Source organism: Falco cherrug, chromosome 6 (assembly GCF_023634085.1).
Source record: "Falco cherrug isolate bFalChe1 chromosome 6, bFalChe1.pri, whole genome shotgun sequence".
NCBI lineage: Eukaryota > Metazoa > Chordata > Aves > Falconiformes > Falconidae > Falco > Falco cherrug.
In genome coordinates, this window is record NC_073702.1 from 81,926,889 (window position 1) to 81,949,685 (window position 22,797).

The window sequence follows — 22,797 nt, forward strand, 5'->3', positions numbered from 1 at the left end:
AAACGGTCATGATTTCCTTCCCTCCCTCCCTCCTGCTAGGGCACAGACTTACAGTCCCACTTGTGTTTTGAAAATGTATCAATTTACTTTAAAAAAAAATATTATTCTGCATACACAGAAACCTCTATTTACTCCTGATTTTCTAGCACTTAGAAAGCTGATATTGCAAATGTATGCGAACACCAAAAAAGTAACAGAAATGCCTGGATTGCTGCAGATGTTAAGTAGTTGATCTAATGTAACAACTATTTCATACTCACATTTTAAACTTCAATAAAAAAGTTGAAAATTTGAAATAAAGACTTCTAAATGTAGTATCAACTAGCTACTGCCAAAGAACTCCACATTGGTTCAGGTGTTGTTCCTCTAATAGAAAGGTCACCTCCTTCTGAGGTTATCTCTGGCCAATCTCATGCAGATTAAACAGCAGCAGCAAGAAAAACAAACCCACATGCATCCACACGTTCAGTTACAACTGGAGTGGCTACTCTAGTAAAACTCACAGCAAATCAGACCCTATGTATCCAGAACACCTGCCATTTAACTGATTTTCATAAGCCAAATACACTGAAAAGGTGACAGGAAGAGTTAGTACTTTCCATATCAAAGGACACCTTACAATAGGAAGTAGGTATTAAAAAGGTTCTGAAAGCAGACTACAAAAACTGTTTTTATTTTGTAACTCCATATACAGTACAACTGAATAAATGAACACTTTTAGTCAAACTTACTTTCTCTGAGGTATTCTGAAGAACAATGTCAAAGTGGGATAACACCGATAAAAATGTGCAGACACTTGTTTTAAGCTTTTCTTCATCCTAAAGCAAAAGAACAAGAAATATGCATATATAAAACGTTTTCATACCCTAGAAGTTTTTACAGCACGTTCTGCAGATGCAGTATCAACGTTGTTTAAAAAAACTATGCGTTTCCACAGCAAAACTGACAAAAATGCAAAGTTCATACTGTTAAGATTTCACTTTTTCTAACACATTAATTGCTTTTTACTAGCACATCTGTAAGAATGAAGTATACAGCAGTCTAAATGAGCTAAAATTCAACTCAAATTCACTGTATTTCCCCCTACCCTTGAAAAACCCTAACCAAATAAAAAGCCTGGGGATTGTTTTCAGTGTTTATGCTTTTCCATGGCATCACACAGACAGGTATTGAACACAGAATGAATAGCCTAGCATCAACCTCCCCCACACTCTATACTGAAAAAATGCATTTCCAACTTCTGTTCACCACTTCTGTTTACAGATATGGCTCCTATTCACCCATTTTGTCACAGCACTGCACTGGGTGCTCAACTTCAGCTTATTTTTCAATATGATCCTGAAAATCCTTTTCAGAGTTACCGTTTTCCAGGATAGCCTCTGAAAATACAATCTGTATTCCTTTTTCATAAACTGACACGTTTTCTGTTTGCTCTGTCTGTTTAAATGGGCCCCCTGTGATTCGGTACATTTGTTATCAGCATGAGATCACTTTGACCCAAAAGATTACCATCCGCTAAGATGATAGCAGTTCCAGCTGCCTGAGCTCTTAGAAGGAACTCAGAAATAGGAAAAGGTTACACACCCCTTACAGCACTTTTCATCAGCTCAAATAGGCATGACAAGGCATCTTTATACACTTAAAAACCCAAAAAGCATAAACTCTAAACTGCAAGTGAAATTTTTGCCCTGTGCAGAAAAAAACACCCCACAAAAAATCCTGAAACAAGAACAAACAAAAACCCCCAAAACCACAGCACACATCGCTAGTAAGCAAAATAGTCTCACAGCCATATTAAACTGCCTGGTTTTGGGCAAAAAACCCCGTATATATACAGTTTTCCCATTTTCTGAAGTTTAATTTTAATTCTTATCCTACCGTTTGGCTTTTAAAAAACCTACAGTAGCAACTAGGCTATTTAATGAAAAAGAAGATACCTACATTTAATTATTACAAGTGGTGACCTTCAGCAGAGGCACCACTGCAAGTAATGTCTTCCTATACAATGGAGGAGATGCAAGCACATACATTTTCTACTCAGCCCACATATACAATGCTACAAATTCAAGGACATTAAAATACAAGACTATTGCTATTTCTATAGGCCAACTCTTACAGGTAATTACTTAGAGAAGAATCCAAGACATAAAAGTGAAATGCCAGTAAGTCAGTTCTCCTCAGTCAACCCTTTCACGACTTTTGGGTACTATAATTCCAAAACTCCAGTTTGCGAGAGAAGTCCATATTAAAAGCTGCAAACTGAGTATGTGTTATGCAAGTCATGTTCCCACTGACAACACAAGATGTAGAAAACAAAAGCTGGGTGGGGAAACCACAAGTGACTGTGCAGTATCTTCACAAACTCAGACTCTAGGACATCCATGTGTTCCTGATGGGTCTTATCCTGGCAACTGCCAAGGAGTACGCTGACTCACTATGGCAGCTCTACTCTGTCCAGAGTGGTACATTATAAAAGGAAATCTCTCCAGTGAAAGTATTTGCTTGTCTTCAGCTACTTCTATATCACAAATTTCTAAATGTCTCAGGCTATAGTTCAGACTGACTACCAAGTTAATTTGATCTGCTCAACAACCCACTGCTTCTAAAGAAAAACTGGAATACACAGAAAATAAGGTATGTGAAGACAAACTGTACCCTTTTTGTTCAAATTATTCTTCAAGTGAATGCCAAATTTCTTACTTACATAGCAAAAGCAATCCCAGAATTTATTAAGGAATTGGGGGTATTTATGTAGACTCAAGATAACAATCCATTCTATGAAGTATTTCACAGATGCCTGATTATTACCAAATCCAGCCTGAAACACTTTGTCAAGGGCTCCACACAAAAAATTCTGAGAAAACAAAATCAGATAATCATTTAATGCATATGTTAGTTATTTCCATGAAGAAAAAAATGCTAAATAAAATTCTCAGCTTTATCGTAGTATTAAGATAGTTTTAATACTCTAATGAGAGCATCGTAGAACCATCTAACTTCTTTATTACACTTCTTCAACATTTTATTATGAAGGAGCATTAAATGAAACTACAATTTCTCAATTTCCTGAGTGTTCATAAAGCAGACACATTTTTACTAAATGAAAAGTTTTAAATCAGATTGTCAGTACAGAGCTCTAGCTAGCTTTAACAGGAACGATCTAGTCTCCTACAACTCACAAATTCAAGACCCAGTTTTCAGTGACCTCTAGAAATGGGTCATAAATCCATGATTTCAGACGGAGAGAATGAAACCACACAAAAATTTTACAGCAGCCACAAGAGATTACATGCTTTTATACCCTGCTGTAATTTAACATATGCAGTTTGCATGACATCAAATTATTCTTGAAAGTAGGTATTTACTTAAAAATTCATAGTGAAGAGTAATACCTGGTCAAGCTTTGGAAGAAGAACTAAGAGTGTCTGCCATACCCGGTTTTTAATTCTATGTTGTAAAGAGTTTGCATAATAGCGTGTTCTAGATCTGGATACCAGTTCATCCTAAAAGCAAATGGAAAAGTTTATTATTTATTCTTCCTTTAAAACTGAATACATGGAAATACACTTTGAGAAGGCAGCGTCTAGTGCACAGCTAGTATCAGCCTTAAATAGAAAGTAAGGGAAAAAAAATGTATTTAGATTAAAATTTTGAAGCTGGTCCATGAGAAATTTGGGAAGTTGAAAAAAACCCTACAGTTCCAGTTAGTATTTTTACCAAAATGTTAGCTATTAAAGACTCTTTAAATAGCACAAAGTTGAAGAATTTACAGCACCTACTGTATATGAATAATTAAAATAAGACTACATAAAATGGAGGATGAAGACTCTAGCTCTTACATGACAGCTTAAAGATGTTAATAAATGACAACATTTCTACTTCCGTGTCTACATTTACAAGATGGGTTTAGTCATGCTATCAATTAGATGAGCTTGTAACTACAGCTCTAGTTTTGAGACAGAAATCTATATTCTGCCATAAGATGTTTTATGTGAATGAAAATAAAATGAGATAAATGGAGCTTTAGAAAGATTTGAAATTCATGTTCTGCATAGCTTCTTTCCCTACGTACTCTTTTGACCTTCAAAATATATAGCACCCAAAACTATTTCCTTAACTTCTATAAAGAAAATAATTTGGTAACCCAAGTCCTATATTAGTATTGAAATGCATATACGCTTTATTTTCTTATGTTTAAACTTCATACGTAAGCAAGTAAGGAAATCACTTTTCAAGCTTACTTTTCCCTACTTGATCAGTCTTACACAAATACTATCCATTCTCCTCCAGTATTTACTTGACAGGAATGAAGGACCACCCATTTCTTGTTCTTGTAGTACCAGAATGCGTGGGTGATTTGCTAATTTATCATTGACTTTACTGCCAATGCATAAGCAGCCAGGATACAAAGGAAATCAGACTCCAATCTTCTCCACCACTTCTTTTTATAAAGGTCTTCTAAAGAGACAACAGCGCTCAGTTCAAAAGGTAGTCTGCAATTGTTAAGAGTGAAATGCAGTGCTTCAAAATACAGCCTAAAGGAAGATTCTTAATGGAACAATTTGGATAACGATTGGTGAAGTCAGAAAATCCACTGAGAAGGGAGAAATAGGCCCAAAAGACAATTTTCACTATTTTGGTTTGGCTGAATTAACTTCAGCCTCATAACAAAAAAAAAAAAAAAAAAGTGCTATTACTGGGCAAATCTAGACAGGCTACACAAACAGCTGTAAATACATCCTGTCAACTGTAAATACTTTGCATTTTTTAATTGTACTAATGTGACATTTATATACCAAGAGAAATTAAGCTTACCTTATCAAGTAGTTTGATGAAAATGTCTTCCATAAACACCTTATGCAAGGTATTTGATCCATCCAACAAGCACAGAAATTTAATAGCACAAACCCGAACGTAGTGATCATCTCGATTTGTACTGTAAAATATCAATTAAAGTAAACTCTACTTGTTCAGGGAAAGATAATTCCTAAATTACAAAAAAGCACCATTCTTGAACATACAGCCATCAAGATAATCTGTAGTAAGAAAATATGCAAATACCCAGAACCAGAATTTTAGGCTGTTCATCATTGTTGATGAAGAAAACCAGTGAGTTCCAGACAACCTGCCCCTGCTTCTATACATAGGTCTTTAATAGAATCTTAGTGTTTAAAATAATTTTCAACAGAAACAGCTATATCGTAAGAAGTATTTGAAGTTTTGTGCCTGTAAACTGTAATGTTAAACAACTAATTTATGCTTACAGTTTTGGTCAAATATTCTAGTCCAAAACAACACTTGATTCCTATTAGTTACTTGGGGACATCTGGAAAAATTAATGCCAATAGTAGAGTTAACAAGAGTAGATAATGACAGGTAACAAAGCATCACACAGCTGCAGACTGTCACAACCAGACATTTGAAAACCAAGAAGCTTTTGAGAGAAAATACAGGAATAGTGAAGTCTCTGGCAGTAGATTTTTTTAAAAGCTCAGGTTTTATCAACTACTAACACTCCTCAAGACACTATGTTAGAACTGTTTCTCTGAACTTCTTCCACTGAGTAAAGGTGGAAGTGAAACTACAAAAAAAATAATAAATAATTAATCCAATGTCCCTGTTTCAAAAACTAGAGGCAGAGCCTCTCGCCAGTATGTAACCTAAAAGGCCTACAACCAATGTTAAGCCAAGCTCCCAATCTGGCTGCATTACAGCCCGTGTTTCTTAACTTTTTTGCCTACAGTAAGGTACATATCAGCTCTGCAACCTAAGAAGTATTATGAGGTGAAACAATGAGGAAGTAGTTATTTCAGTCCCATTCAGGTTAACAAGTAGGATACATTTTCTTGAAAATACTTAGCAGTTTTCTACATTTTGTATTTGAATTACAAATATAATGTGATGTATACTCCTTTTAACCAAATATTTTAAAAGGTTATTAATATACTCCTTATGGGTCCCTTTCAACTCAAGATATTTTATGATAAGAAGCTGACTTCAAACCCAGCATCTTTACTATTGTAGCACCAATCATAACTACAGTGAAGACAATTCACACTGAATATTTTAAGATGGAGCCTCAAAATTATTACCTTTCAGTAACAACATTTGCTGCACATTTTTCTCCAAGATTTTCTACGAAGGCATGCACATCCTGAATAAGTCTTCGCAGATGAAAGAACGCAAAGTAACAAAATTAGCAGAATAGCATACAAAAACTTTCAACAGTTATCTCAAAGTTTAAAAGAAAACAAAGCACACAAAATTGTAACAAATACAATCACAAAGGTATTTTTTTTAGTACCTCTGATCTCTCCTAAATACAGTTCCAAAGACACAAGCCTCAGTGATAAGTTCACAATAACTTCCAGCATTTAAGAAAGCATTTGTCAAGGCACTTCTCTCATCAACAGTGGGAAAAATCCAAGATCGACAACAGTGGCTAAGGACCACACTGAAGACTCCAGTCTTTGTAGCAGACATATCTATGAGCTTAAAAATTATCTGAAAAGAAGAAGAAATAAACGATTCAAAATGTAGTTTTCAGAAGTGCTAGAATTATTGGAATATTATTGCAGTGATACCTATTTTAACAGATCTGATGATCTTCTGCATCCTAACTCTCCTCAGTTTAATGCTGTCTTCAATCTACTTACAATTCCCTGATTTAAGGGCAAGTGAGCGGGCAACAATTGGCCCGGTACATGCTTATGTTAACAACAGACACAACAGATCTTTGCTTAAACAGATTTAACACCAGATGCTTTACACAGAATCTCCTGGTAACTTGAACAAATGCACCTGGGCTTACTTCACAAGTACAAACCTGGTGTTTTTAATTAATCCTTACCAATTTAGAAAAAAAAAAATTACAGAAAAATTCTTCCATAGGTAGCCATATCACTAATTGTCTAATGAGGATTACATTCATGCCGAAGTTAAAAGTTCATAGTTAAGTTTGGTGGAAAAGTGGAAAAAATGTCTACCATTTACTTTTTGTTTTTGAGGATGGCATATTTAAGATATATGGAACTGCTATCTAGAATTCCCCCAAGGAGGAGAAAAAGAAAACGAGAAAAGCAGCCCCAGAATTTTCTGTTCCTACTCCTTCGTTAAGCTAAGTGCAAGGGTAAACTTCAGTTTAAAAGTATTTTTTTTTCTAAGAAATTGCAAGCATTTTGGAGAGGACAGGGAGATTCAGAATGAATAGGCGGGGGAGTTATAAAGACCTTTTTACACATCATCAGTTAGAGCTGTCCATGAGAATGGTTTTCCAGATGGTGTGACAGCTCTTACAAGACAAAGCTTACTCTCTTCCTCGCTCCAAAATGATACTTCTGATAACATGACAGTTCTTTGACAGTAACTCCATTTTTATAGAGAACATTGTTCTGAATTGCTAGAATTAAAGCACCAAGAAGCCCATGAAAAGCTTAAATTTAATACTGGAACGCACTCTGAAGAAACACTTTCTGGGGAAAAAAAACCCACACCCTAGAAACATTTGGTCTTTTTACAAAGAATTTAAACTTTTCTTTTAGTGCAGAGACAGGCATTGTAACTCCCCTAATAATTCCAAAATTGAACTATTGTGTTTCGCCTCTAGGGAAGCTGCATGACATTTACTACGCTTTTCTCAATTCTGGAATGTTTCTCAATTGTCTCATTAACATATTAAAAGTCCAGCACACACAAAAGGAATTTAAGAAATGTAAGATCTAGCACAACTAACATCTGAATAATCACAAAGGAAAAGTGCAGCAGAAGAAATTAAGCTTAAGAACACAGTGGTCTGGGCACCTCTGCAGAAACCCTTCCGGATTTTACCACAGCAATATTCCCTTTTTTGGCTCAAAAATGCTCCTTTGTTCCATCATTTCTAACCATTATTAAAAAGAGTGCACTAAGGTAGACGAAATTAAAATTATGCTTCTGTGACAAATCAGGCAGTTTGAATTTTCCCTTCTCTTTAGCTAAACCTATATAGCCATTGCACAAGGGCACAAGGGCAACAGAGACTGCTGAGGGCTGGGATAAGAACATACCTAAGTAGACACTTGCTTGGGAACTTCATCTTCATTTTCTTATGAAGGGGCAGAAGGTGGCTCAACCAGATGCCCCTATGTTTATAGGAGACCTTAGCTCCTTGATGCCTGCTGTCATGGTATGTCCCACTGCAGACAATGGGATAGCTGTCACACAGACTCCAGACTCTCAACATCAGCAAAATACACCTTACATAATGCTTGAAATACTAAGACTGAAGGTAAGACAGTAATTCTGAAGTACTTAAAATTTAAGATCAAAGAAAAATAAAAAAGCTAACTACAGCTTATCAGTTACTACAACACTGAGCATACAATTATCCATTACAGATCTACATTAAAAGAAAAAGCTAACCAATGCCTGGAACTGAAGAGAGACTTTACCGTCTTCGCATACCTATCTTATTTTGGCTTGGGTCCAAACAAAGACTGAAATGTTATCTACTGTTTAAAATAGATTACAGTAACATTCATCTGAAGCAAGTTTTCAAAAAGAACAAAGAGAAAATAAATGGGACTGTATTTTAAGATTCTTAAGGCTGGAAATATCACAGCAATTTTAAATAGCTAGGAAGTTATCTGTTTTTCTCTGTTTTATTCAAAATAATCTTGAAGTACCTGGGCTGAAAATAAAGCTGAGACATTTCCTATTATTTACCATTAAGAGTGTGATGACACCAGAACGGAGCTACTTATGATGACTTCAAAGCAAAACTGCAACCCCTCCTAGCAGGATTTTTGTGCCAAGCACAAAGCAGCATGTAACACAGTAAGTCTAAGCATACATATATACTGGCAACTAATATGTAATGTATTACTGCTCTGGTAAAAGTCTTACAGTCATTCGGGACTGTTGTGCACAAACATTTAATTGATGCTCGGAGGGAAAAAAAAAAAACACCACCAAAAAACCCAAGAAAGCTTATTTAGAAAAGAAATAGTAAACAACTTCCCAGTGTGTAAAGCTAAGATGAACCAACATCCTAGTTTTGTGACTTAGTTTCACTTAGACATCATTTCAGTGACTCAAAATGAAAAAAGAACACCGTGACATATGCAAGAACTCTGGAGTACAGAAAACTGCATGCATCTTGGGGGGGGGGGGGGGGGGGGGGGGGGGGGAGAAAGAAAAAAAAAAAAGTAAAAAAATTTTTTTTCCTCTTCCTAACTGTGGAGGCAGCTCTACCGTGCAGTATTAAATTGAACTCTAAGGAGACTACGATTTTTATGTTTTCTACACCCAGACGCTCAGAGGAAAAAAGCGCCTTTAAAGCAGCAGTTAAAGTTGGCTTAATCAACAGCACCTATGGAAGCTGTGAACAGTTCTAACTTCTCATTTAAGAAAGTATTTTCACAGAGACTAAACTATGAGAAAAAGGCGTAATTCTTCCAGAATATTAATAGTTTGTGACAGTTCAGGTGGCAAATCCTTAACAAAATATTCAAGACAAAGTGCATAATGTAAAAATAGAAGACTGAAAAAATCTGTTTTACTGAATGCAAAAGATATTGAACAGCCTAAAAACTGAAGAAATTGTACTTATTTTCTGTGTTACAAGAACAAACAATGTATTTGTTTATCCTCAATCTAATTCTCAGATTTTTTGTCTTAACACTCTCAAACTAGTCCCTTTTTGGAAATGAAAAATTCACAATAGCTGAAGAGAAAATAAGCAGCAAAATACATTATTAGATTTGGATAAAATTTATGTTCCCTTCCTCTTAAAACTGACCTCTTTTATTTTGGCATATGCTTGACCCTTTGCACTTGCAGCAGCAGCGAGAATCTCAGTATCAAAGATTAACTGAACAAAAGCTTTTAGATTGGACCAAAATATTAGCTGTGTGTTGCTCAAAGAGGATATCATTTTCCAAGCCAAATCAAATGCTTCTATGCAAAGAGATTCCGATGAATCCAGATGCTGAAAATAAAAAGAATAAAGTGTTAAATTTGACAAAAAGCACTCCCAAAACTTAATATCGTGCAGTTGTTTTTATCTTTTACCTTGGGAACAAGGACTTTCATGCAGTCAAACACCGGTAAAATTTGGTCTGAAGGAAGAATAGTTAGCGCTTCTAATGCCAGCTGTAGAATTTTTCTTGACCTTTCAACTGTATATAATGACATTTCTGAAGGTTCTTCATACTCCTGAGCCAGTCTTGGGTATGAATTTAAAATAAAACGAAGGCAAACCCACTGGTCATGAATATAGCGTGCAACAATTTTCCCCCATCCTTGAGATGTTTCTTCACATAAGCTGTAAGAATAATATTATTCTTAAATATGTATTTCATTAATTTTTCCTGAAAATTCCTCCACCTGAAAAATACTCCACCAGGAAGTTTAACCGTACAAACTCACCATACTTCTTCAAGACACTAAAAATTACATAAGTTCAAGGGAGACTGGACAAGTTAATGGAAGAGAAATCTACAAATAATTTTTTTTTTTAAACACAGAAAAATCTGTTCTGGGCTTAGGCAGTCATTAGTCAAGCATCTGGGAGAGTATTCAGTCGAAACATCACTATAAGCTGGTCATCTTTTTTTGTTACCCAAGTATTCGAGTTTTAGCCCTCAGGCTGGCTCTGGGCTTCCCTTCCCCAACAGTAAATAACTTCCATTTACACTCACTTGCATACATGCTATGGCTCTGTGCAGTGCATGTATTGAAGCTGGTATAAGAATATGCAATGTTCAAAGCTAGCTCTGGCTTCATAGCACTAGAGGACTGAGAAAAAGAACCTTTAGCCTGATCAGTTATAGCTGCTTTAATGTTCTAAAACCTGAATGTTAAGACAAAAGAACAACTGAATGAATAGTTTGTGTTCAGAATTCTTCATTTTTATCGTGGCAAGAAGTTATCAAAGAAAAGAACAGGAGAAGCCAGCATTCTTAATCACTGCTCATCACTGCTCAATGCTAATTAAATTTATTCTGGAGAATTACTGAAGCTATAGCACAGACGTACCTACTTTTTTCTTCAAAGTAAGATGGCTTCTTTAATACTTCATTGAATTGAGAAAAAGAAATAAATCTCTTCAGAGCATCCACAGAAGGCAGAGATTCAAGGTGCGCCTCAGGCTTCTGATCCATTATCTCACAAACTGCTGCAAGTGAGGCCATGCTAGCTGCTTTTTTAATTTGTTCTTTAAGTTTCGGTTCCTATATAAAACCGAATTACACATGAACAACACATGCACCTATTTCTTCTAATATGATACAAATGACCTATTGATACAATTGATAATCCTCCTATTTGTATCATCTCAGACATCACAACGTAGCAACTCTGCATCCTTCTACTTCCTTATTTTCTTACCCTACGCATAATACAGCTTTGCTTGGTTGGGTCAGCGCAATCAATCACAAACTGCAAGCACTTAAAGAAGTATAAATCTTAGAAATTACAGTCACTTAGTCATCAAGTGCAAGCACCTAGCTTGACTATGATGGAACACTTCTATCTTGTTCATATATATATATATTGCTGGATAGCAATTAGAAAAAAGATGCGGGTCCATGTAGTCAGAAACCCAATGCAACAAGAGAGCTGAAATTTGGAATACCACAAGCTAACTGCTCCAAGAGGCTAAAAGGTCACAAAACCTACTATGATTATTTTGTGTGATAAATGCACATATCCACGGAGGCATGAAATAAAAAGTCTCAATAAAAAAAGTCAATAAGCATACAGTTCCCTAACAGTGTTAAAAACTTAATGTTATTTAAATATCTTCAAGTGACCTTCAGCTGTTTAGAGCACAGAAAAGATCTTCTCATTTGTAATTACTCAGCATTTTCTTTTTTTCTTCTTAAACTGAAGACATACTATACGTGCAACTAAAGAAATCATCATAATATAATTCCACTGAATGCAAAGTAAGTTGATAGAGGCCTCCAGTAAACACTAAGTTTGACCCAGAAAATGTTTACTTTGAAACTGGAATAAGCATGTAACTCACATAATGTTTATAATTTTTTTTTCCTTTGGTTAAGTCTTCCTCTGTTCCCTTAGAAAAGTAAACCTAGCAAATCAAATACTTGTGATCTTTTAATGTGTTCTTAACTGTTCTTGATCAATAATTCAACCCAGAAAATACCAGACTTTACTGCCCAACAAATTTAAAATTAAATTAAATCTTAATTTAAATCTCCACATTTTATAAAAGTTATTAATGTTTCCTTACCTTTTGATAGCGTATCTATTTCAGATATACTAGCCTAATACATACAACTATGGGACAATGAACATAACTATATGAAAAAGCCAAAGCAATTCTAGGTTGTGGAATTTCTTTTTCTCTGTATGTTCCAGCTTGAAAATTTAACAAATCATTAATACAAAAGGCATTCTCATTTAACAGTAACTTCCACAGTAAGATTGGTTCATATTTGAGAAAAAAGGTTTTGAGTAAACATTATTACAACTAAACTTTTACTTTAGCTATATAGACTTCTAAAAAATATAACAAAAGAACACAGAAGTATCAAAAATCTTAGCTACTAATATTTTACATTAATATTACACTGCCAACTATAGACACATGTGTTAGCGAATACATATACATACTCACTTTTTATTATTTCATAATGTATTGATATGTATAATAAAATATATTTATAAGAAATTATTTACACAGTAAATTATATTTATAGTAGTTTATATAGTTAGATTAATATTTACGGGTTTCTTTTGTATTAATATTTACTGTTGTAAATAACGTTAAATTACCTCTTCAGAACTTCTCTCCTGGAGATTATGAATAGATGCATTTGTGAGGGACAAAATAAAATTCTTGATAGATGGCCCTTTCTTCCAGCCAACTTGAAAGCACAAATTGACTATCTCTGGAATTAAAGCCAAGTATAGATCGCAACGATCCAGATCGCCAACCTAAAAATGAGGAAACAAAAGGTAAACCAAAGCATTAAGAGGAGGAAACTTAAACTGAAAAGAAAGAAAACTAATAGTAACAATGACAGCAGAAGGAAAACAACAGCAGTCATTGCAGTTGAACAACTTTCTTTAATTCTGGGTTTGTTTGGTTTTGGGTGTTTTGGAGGGGCAGGGATGCTGGGAAGGTATTTTTAAGATCTTTTCAACTTGTAGGTTCTTTATGGTTTAGGGCTCTGCAGTATGCCTCAGAAGAGACTGTGAAATTCTGAAAGAAAGCTCCACTTCTTTTAATTGGCACATTCACTTAACTTCCCTTCCTGGGCCCAAAGAAATGCCACGTGAAAACACCTGAGCTAGGCCGAGTATCAGAAGTGGTGTTCAAAGCCAACTCTGTTACCAGATCACAGCACAGCACCGCACCCTGCACATACACTACGGTGTGCCTTGCACTTCTTCCCCAGCTACTTTTTATCTCATGGCAGTACCTTGCTTACGCTTTTTTATTCTCCTATTGTATCTGCAACATCTTCACCTATTGTAAAAAACTCCTCCATACAAAGCCATGAAGTCCAGAACTACATGAGGAAAGAACTTTTCCTTCTTTAGCTCTGAGAGAAAATACACCTTTGAATCTCCACTTTCTTTCAGACACTGCTCTCCTGATGCAACTTAACTTTTGCTTTGCCGCAGGACCGCTTTTCACATCAATCTTCCTTCACACACACATTTTGAGGACTGTCCACTATCAGACTTACTTTCTTTCTTTGCATTTCCCCTTCAATTTCTACTTCCCATATGCTTCTGAGAAAGCACCCCAGAGCCCCACACCCCTCTTGATGTTTCCACCCTTGCAAAAACACATGCTTTCCTTTCCCCCCAACTTCACACTTTTTTCACTCGCCTAACACAAAAAGCAATTCTGACTTGTGTTCATTATTTCTGCACCCTTGTCCATACAACTTCCTCTGTGAGACAAAACAGATTTTCTTTTTTAAACTCACTCTTCAGTAAATAATACTAAAAATGCCAATTTACATTTTGCCCATTTCCTTGTTACAGTCATCTCGTCCTTTCCGCTTTTTGGTCTTCTCCTTTCTTCCCAATAAGAGTATCCAAATACAGTTTACTAGACTTACAATCTTTAAACTGAGGTCTTCTCTTCAAATCTGTTTTGGTTTTCTACCTTTTATGATACAAAATTAAAGGTGACAAAGGTCACAATTCAAAGAATTCTGAAGATCTTCCCCCTCTGCAGTTTCTCTTATTCCATATCATAGAACATTGAATCATTTAGGTAGGAAAAGACCTTTGAGATCAGCAGGTCTAACCATTAACCCAAGACTGCCAGGTCCATCACTAAACCATGTCCCTCAGCACCACACCTCCATGTTTTTTTAAACACCTCCAGGGATGGCGATTCCACCACCTCCCTGGGCAGCCTGTCCCAACGCTTCACCACCCTTCCCGTGAAGAAATTTTCCCAATATCCAACCTAAACCTCCCCTGGCGCAATGTGAGGCTGCTTTCTCTTGTCCTGTCACTCGTGATCTGGGAGAAGAGACCGACCCCTGCTGCCTATGGCCTCCTGTCAGTTAGGTGCCGAGAGCAGTAGGGTCCCCCCCTCGGCTGCCTCCTCTCCAAGCTAAACAAGCAGAGTTCCCTCGCGTTGCGTGGGGTTGTTGTGGCCCAAGTGCAGGACCCAGCACTTCTCCTTGTTGAATCTCATACGATTGGCCTCAGCCCAGCCTGCCCAGATACCTCTGCAGAGCCTTCCCATCCTCAAGCAGACCAACACTCCCCCTCAACCTGTTTTCTGCAACCTTACTGAGGGTGCACTCCGTTTCCTCATCCAGATCATCAATAAAGATATCAAACAGGGCTGGCCCAAACACTAAGCCCTGGGGAACACCAGTTGTGACCAGCCACCAGCTGGATGTGACTCCATTCACCACCACTCTTTGGGCTCGGCTGTCCAGCCAGCTTTTAACCCAGCACAGCATACACCAGTCCAAGCCATGAGCAGCCACTTTCTCCAGAAGAATGCTGTGGGAGATGGTGTCAAACGCTTACCAAGGTCCAGGTAGACAATAACGACAACCTTTGCCTCATCTGCTAGGTGGGTCATCTTGTCATAGGGGGAGATTATGTTCCTCAAGCAGGACCTTCCTTTCATAACCCCATGCTGGTTGCACCTGGTCCCCCAGCTGTCCTGCACGTGCCCTGTGATGGCACACAAGATGATCTGCTCCATCACCTTCCCCGGCACCGAGGTCAGGCTGACAGGCCTGTGGGTCCCCGGCTCCTCTCTCCTGCCCTTCTTGTACATCAGCGCCACACTGGCTAACCTCCAGTCTGCTGGGACCTCTCCAGTTTGCCAGGACTGTTGATAAATGACAGAGAGCAGCTTGGTGAGCTCCTCTACCAGCTCCCTCAGTACCCTTGGGTGGATCCCATCCAGCCTCCTACACTTGTGCATGTCTAAGTGGAGCAACAGGTCACTGACCATTTCCTCCTGGACCATGGGGACTTCGTTCTGCTCCTCATCCCTGTCTTCCAGCTCAGGGGGCTGAGTACCCAGAGGGTAGCTGGTCTTAAAACAAAAGACTCTTGAAACTCCTGATGTATCTGTTCCTCGCTTTCAAAGTTCCTACTTGACCTTTCATTGAGCTTCTGAGTACTGAGAATTAGCCTTCTTTTCCACATCCACCAATCCTCCTTTCTCAAATTTATTTTCTTCCAAGAATACCACCACTCTCCTCATCAACATTACATTCTAATTCATCCCTCTTCATCTGGAAAAGTTTGGATGGTTTGCTTTACATGTCTTGTGTCTTTTTATTTACACATGACTTAGAAGTCCTTTAGAGAAGGAAACGTGTACCTCCCCTCTCTTTCTCTAAAAAGCACTGCAGTTCTTTGATACATTCAATACAGTACTTTTCAAGTCAAATTCCTGTACCATCAAGTCATTTCGCTTAAAAAGTCACAAGTTTCTTTGAGGTATATACTTAAGCATCGGCCACAGCAACAAACAAACGGTAAAGTCAATAAAGATATTAACCAGTCTGAGGACTGAAAGTCTTGAACGCCAAACATCTTATGTTCACAACTGTACTAGTAGATATGATACAGTATATGATACTCATGATTTCTTACTATAGGATTTCTTTAGATTTGAGAAGAAACAAGCAATATGGACTACAGACACTAAACACTACTTGACACTTTCCTTACTTTTTTTTTTTTAACTTACTTTGCCCATTCAAAAAAGTTAACAGAAGTGTTGCCATGCAAATTGACTTTCTAGGTGCTTAGAAGATTTGACATGAAAGTTAGGAACACTGGTAAATCATATTTAACAGGCCAAAACCACACCAAAGTATGTCTCATAATAATTACTTACAGTGCTTAACTCATTTGTAGTAAGCCGTCGGAGAATAAATTCAAGAATACTCTCCACAGATGTTGTGACAGATTTCCAGATAAAAAACAATACTCCATCTGTGTGAAGAGAAAATAATATTAAATTTATTAACATATAGAAATGCAATTTTCTTAGGAAATGTATTGCATCATGTAGATTTAATTAAGTTACAGAACCAAAGTTATACAGTAGTAAGTATTCAAATACCTAACAATACTTTAAAACAGCTCTATAACACTTCAGCAGTGTAAGCCATGGGGCTGAAAAAAAACAAAACAAAACCACATGATACTCTTTCCTGAGATTTAACATGTATTAGTGAATGAAAACCCACACAGGACCAGAAGACCAAAGCATAATTTTCCAACTTTTAATGCACACCTTCATTCTATTCCCAACCCTCTGCACAAACAGCTTAATAATGAACTTACTCTTTAATAAAGAACAAAAGTTTCCATATCCAGCAGTTAATTGCATGCAAGAAAAATGCAGTTACCCATATACTACATACAGAAGTGAGAAGTGGTTTTTTGGTTGGTGTTTTTTTGCTGTTTAGAAATAATCAGCTTTGAATAGAAAGTAATATTACAAGATTTCAGTCAAGTAGCTTCCTGGCTTAACACTGAAAACAAAAACACCGCAAAATGCGCCACTTTCTCTACAATAAAGTCAAGGCTACAAAGTATACCACATGTGCATAGCATTTCACAAACAAGATGACACAAGTTTATTACACAAGAGAGGTAGGTCACTGGTAAATCATGTTTTAACCACACACACACTTCAGTCTGCTTCCAGGGTAAGGGCTAGTTGAAAGCCAAAGAAATAACACATAAATATGGAAAATGGACTTCAAGTACTCTGCATGATCATCTTGTTCTAAAAACATCAGTCAATAGTTTCAGCAGTTAGGAGAGTTACCCAGAGGTTTTAAATGGCTGGTTTTTTCTGAGGTTGACCCCGAGTTACACTTCATGTAGCAAATTATAAAATGGAAGACCTTCAAAAGGTAGAAATACAAAGGGACATACTTCCAGATGTTCTAAAGCTATATTGTACTTACTTTCAATGTTCTCTATTAAAATGGCTCATTGGACTGCATTTCCAATGCTTACTTTGTTTAGAACAAACAACTATGTCAGACTATTATCACATTTCACCACAAGTCTCAAATCACTAAAACATCTGCATCTAAAATTCAGAAATTCTTCAGATAAACATGTTGGACATAAAATCCAATCCACTATCAATGGCTCTGTAATGCTATAAAAAAAATAATGAGCAAAAACTTACTGTTTAAGATAGTCAAGTCTAACAGCACAGACAGTAAGACCTGTGGAAAAATGCTGCTAATTTCAGCAAGCACTTCAGACATGTCTATCCCCATTAAAGTATTCTTAAAACATTTCTCAATCATTATTTTTGTTTTACAAGTTTAAATTCCTTTCTTGTTCCCTCTCATTTTACCATTTTCCATTTGACAGACAGGACTTTTTACCTCCTGTTTAACCAACACAGAAACAAAATTTCTGTATTTTACAGAATTACTCTTCCTGCCCCTCACCAGTCAACTCATGGCTGAGGAAACAAGATTTATTACTTGACTCTCCTGTGCAGGACAAAGTAGCACAAAAATATTGTAGGAAACAACCTAAGAAGAGAAAAGTAATTCCTGTTCAATTTAGCCCAAACGGACATGTATTACAACTCCAATTCTGAAAGCCTCTTGGAAAGACTCCACTGATTATAAGCTGTACTGGAGTACCTATGGGGGCATTCAAAAGGACTGAGACACGGCGATGCTCAGCCTTGCTGTACCTTAAGAACTCTGGCAGCAGAATTTAACATGCTAAATCAGGCATATCAAGCATCAAAATTCCCAAAGCAGAAGCCATCCATTACATCTACATTAGCAAGCACATAAGGAAATAAGGCACACAGAGTGTTCAATTCACGATACTAAAAACCTAACATGCACTTGCATGTGTTTTGTAGTGTTCTGCTTCAGGCTTATTCTAGCCTTCTGCCGTAGCCTGAATGCGCACTGGCAGTTGGGGCACATCTTCCAGTTGAGTTTCACTTGAAGGAATTCACTTCAGCAGTCAGAGACCATCACACAATACGAACTTTTAACAGCCTGCGTAACTAGTGCTCAGTATTTCAGTCAAACAGCTAAAATTCCAGGGGAGGGGTGTGTGGGTGTAAATATAATAAATCACTTTTTAAAATGAGGGCAAGTATTTACTTCAGGGCTGCACTTAGACATCTTTATGAAATCTGGATGCAGAACCTGAAATAACAATTTTTGTTTTCCATGTAAGAGCCTAAATCTGTGGCCCCCACTCCAAAACTACTCTTGTACTCCATGTTATAAAAACACTGAAAACAAAATCCCAAAATTCTGGGGAAGCAGAAAACAAACACCAAGAACCCTCCTGTTCCAGTTCAGCATTAAAAATTGCAGTATTATTTTCATTAATTAGAATTTGCTCTCAGGAAAAATAAAAAAAAGGCTATTCCTGTTACAAACTGACCAAGTTCTCACAAAAGGAGTAGTAAGGACTCCATAGCTTTTGTTCAGACTCTCCTGAAAAGTCTACCAGCTAAAAGTTCTCAATCTGTGGGGGGTCAAAACTCCTCGACAGTCAGATCAGCAGTCTTGTCCTTAAATAAGCACCTCTTAACCTCCTTGCATCTAAACACAGTCAAACTAAAGCAAGCAAGTTAAGCATGCCTACTGAAATCATGCCTAATACTGTGAAATAATCAGAGACATCCTGTCTTTTGCAGGCTAAATAGTGTTAGTGGAGACAAAAGTACCTACCGGTCAACTCAGAAAACAGTATGTCCAGCAGGATCACTTTATGCACTCAGGGAAGGCTCTGGCTGAACCTCCAGCAGCTAAGCAGATTAAGCTGAGTTTCTGTACTAACTTCTTTCTGAAGTGTCTACATGATTTATGGAACCCATACATTGGCCTATAAATACTCGTAATACAATCACACTCTCCATATTTTAACTAACTGCTAATCTAATCTTAACGGGTAACAATTGATTTCTTCAAAGGCTTCCACGTTCTCAATTCCCAGTCCTTGGGACACCTTCAGAAGAGCTCCTGTAGGACTGGACCCACAGCTCTATTTCGTAACAGATATGCCAGATTGTCAACTTTCACATTTACCACTTCTAGGCTAGTATTAATTTGACAATATAGCCTTAAAACAGTAAGTACCTTACTTTTAGTTAGACTATAATTAACATAAGACACAGTATACTGAAGATATCACTAACCATCTTGCGTATTGGAACATTTTAACGAACGGGTCTGCAATAACTTCAAGAGAAGCTGTAGGCTTTTATCTGTTTTCAGTGTTGGTATGTAAGCATTACTGCCAAGTCTCATCAAGACATCCAGAAGAGGGTTCAAGAAAGCCTCTAGTTCAATCCATTCTATGTTGCTTTTTCCACTACACAAAAACAAAAATTAAAAAAGAAAGTCTTCTTCTGAGTATCTGCCTTAAGTGCTGAAGTCACTTATGGAAATAAATAGGACACATGTTTCCAAGTCACTTAAGTATCTTTAGAAATGTTACCCAGTATGTTTGCAGCAACAGTTGGACAAGGTCTAAGGAATGATCAGGCTGACCGAAAGTCTACAGAGAGAAATGGACAGCTTCCTGACTTGATCAGGCTTCTACCAGATCTTTCAGGAGTGAAAAGGTTGAAAAAGAGAGATAATTAAAATAAGATACTTCATACTTACCTGTATTTATTCCTCATTTGCTCCACATCTGCAGCCAAGAGAATCATTGTTGCGACAAGCTTAGCTTCAAACCAGTCATGCATAAAGCAATTTTCTCCTGATTAAAGATATTTTAAGGTTTTCACAGTATTTAAAAAATATCTTCATATTAATAACTTTTGGGTTTATAACTTTTAAAATAAATTAGTAGTATAACAATGCTAACAAGAATATTATTACTAATTTTTTGCATTCTATTATCTAGGTATAAACTAAACTCAAACACAATTGCTTTTTGTCTGTGGCTCAAAGAGGCTAATCTCATTGGCCTCTATGCTGAAATCAATTTTAGGCAATGTGTTGTATCAGGTAGTAGAATATATTATGTAGTATCCCCCAAAAGACTTTTCTATTGCTTTTAAAAATACACTTGCATATTCAAATGAAATTAACCACAAACATAATTCCACTATGCTTCATCAAAAACATCAGCTGTGATCTTGACCAGTTAAAAGTTGTATGAAGAACTAAAACTACTCTGTCAAAAGGACATAAAAAAGTAAGTTTCTCTTTTCATCAATCTTTTATGCAAGACTATATCATCGTACTTCTAAACTTGTTTCCTAAATAGTAGTACATAAGGTGGTTTTAGGGTTTGACTGCTACGTTTTTGGCTTTGGGAATTCAGAAAGCAAAACACGCTAGTTCAAGCAACTAGACATGGTTGGGGGTTTTTTGCCACCACAGAGCTGCTTATAAGCTAAGATTCGTATCAAACCAGGAAATTAAAAACATCACTTTTTAGAAGTGAAACACAGATATTTGCCATGAAATAGAAGATAACATAGACCAAGGCCTAAACAAACATTTCAGGAAGGAGAGAATATCTGCCAAAATTTTTCGCAAAGCATATGCCTTGGAATATCAACAGACAAAATTTGCTTGCAACTCCTCTAACAATAAAACAATCAAGTGAAGTTTCCTGGGCTGCAGGAAGCTTCTGAAGCTATTTATCATTAGCAAATTCTGACCTACTTTTTTATCTCCTATACGTGTAATATTTAAAAAGCATTCAGTTTTGACTTTTCACATTATAAGAAGATATAAAATTTGCTGCAACTGCAGTACTTCAGTAGCAAGCAAATGAGTGCCACGCAAAACTTAAAAGTATTCAAAAGGTCAGTTTGCCATTCCTTTCAACATACCTAAAAAAACATCTGAACTGAAGTTGTAACAATTTAAAATGTGGCAGTGAACAAAGAAGTCCCTTCAGAATTTATCTGCATATCTATACTGCATACAAAGAACCTTCCTTGGCCATAACGTGTGGCAGCTTGTGTGCTGCAAGCAGTCCAAGATTAAAAGAACACCACTATGGAGGAAGGTGTGTATGAGCTGCCAAGCTTGCCTAACTATACAGCATCTCTCTACATAAAGACACTTGGTCATTTTACAAAGCTCTGCTGAGAAAGGCTACAGAACCTTAGAACTGATATTCACATTCTCATGTGCTTACCTCTGCTCCCACACTCCAGCATGTTCAGGCACTACCAAAAAAGTAACAAAAGAAATCTAACAGACAAGCATCAGTGCAGCACTAAAACTGAATATTAAGGCTTAACTTTCAATACAGCAGGACTGTATGCTATGAAGGAAAACTGAAATTAGAAAATAAAGTTCAAATTTAAGACTGCTGAATATCACAAATTACATAGAATTTGAATAGGTACAATATAAATAAACAAATAAAATCCAAAGGATTGCTGATCATCTTCCAAATATTTTATTAATAAACATTTAACTTACTTTCAGATGCTGGTGTCTTAAGGTACTCTCCCACAAGACTGCGTACATATTGACATAATGACAATGTCTCTTGATGTTCAAAATCAGAGGTTACAGACTTTCTGAAGCATCTGTCATTCACTTGCAACCAACTGCAAAGCTAAATTAGAACCAGCATGTTACTACTTAACCATATCTGCCAGCTGTGTAATGACATTACCAACATTAACTAAAGCACTGTTAAACACAAGCTGTTACATCAACAAATCCACACTGCGAGAGTTGCTCACTGCAGCTCCCTTGAGGCTTAGCAGGCTATTGCCTTGTAACTGACATAGAAAAAGGTTCTTCAGTAACTCGGCGTGCCCTCCCCCTCCCCCCCCAAAAAAAATTCATTGGTACCAATACAAGAAAAATCACAGTTCTTAAAATTAAGCAAGACTCGTAAGAATTCCCTTATCTCAAAAGGGCTTCACACAGTCAAGTGTTACATAGTAAGACCTGCATTTTTTATTATTTTTAACTTTCATGCCAGAAGTCAATGAAATGGAACAAGATGAAAGGTATACTATATGTAACAAGAGGACACTATGCAAAAAATCATTTTATCATTACACTGCTGTACAACTAACCAAAAGTTATGGCTATGTATTCAATTGGCTCCGGTATATCCTATATATAAAATTGTTTCTTGGAAAATTTTTTTCACAGCATTTTGCATCTTGCAAAGACAAAACACATCCTGTGGAAATATAAAATTTACAGTCTCACTCTACATGGTAGGCACATTTTTCTCTTTGAGATTACCCTGTTATTTCTGCCAATGCTGGGCTCACCCAAACAACATGCAAATCAGAGGCAGCTCTTAGCCAATTTTTTTTGGTCCCTGTACTGGCCCATT

General features: G+C 36.7%; 1 protein-coding gene across 1 annotated transcript in view; it reads right to left on the reverse strand.

The window, feature by feature from the left end:
* The window catches only part of TARBP1 (TAR (HIV-1) RNA binding protein 1), a 40,928-nt gene that overhangs the window by 7,585 nt on the left and 10,546 nt on the right, over positions 1–22,797 (reverse strand). The window contains exons 10-23 of the mRNA XM_055714031.1: positions 21,918–22,056; positions 20,133–20,229; positions 19,661–19,836; positions 16,349–16,446; positions 12,781–12,942; positions 11,017–11,210; positions 10,051–10,303; positions 9,779–9,967; positions 6,305–6,504; positions 6,093–6,164; positions 4,816–4,936; positions 3,393–3,503; positions 2,705–2,854; positions 732–818 (exon numbers count right to left, since the gene is read on the reverse strand). Of these exons, the coding sequence (XP_055570006.1) occupies positions 732–818; positions 2,705–2,854; positions 3,393–3,503; positions 4,816–4,936; positions 6,093–6,164; positions 6,305–6,504; positions 9,779–9,967; positions 10,051–10,303; positions 11,017–11,210; positions 12,781–12,942; positions 16,349–16,446; positions 19,661–19,836; positions 20,133–20,229; positions 21,918–22,056 (2,049 nt within the window). The remainder of the gene's footprint in view (positions 1–731; positions 819–2,704; positions 2,855–3,392; positions 3,504–4,815; positions 4,937–6,092; positions 6,165–6,304; positions 6,505–9,778; positions 9,968–10,050; positions 10,304–11,016; positions 11,211–12,780; positions 12,943–16,348; positions 16,447–19,660; positions 19,837–20,132; positions 20,230–21,917; positions 22,057–22,797) is intronic.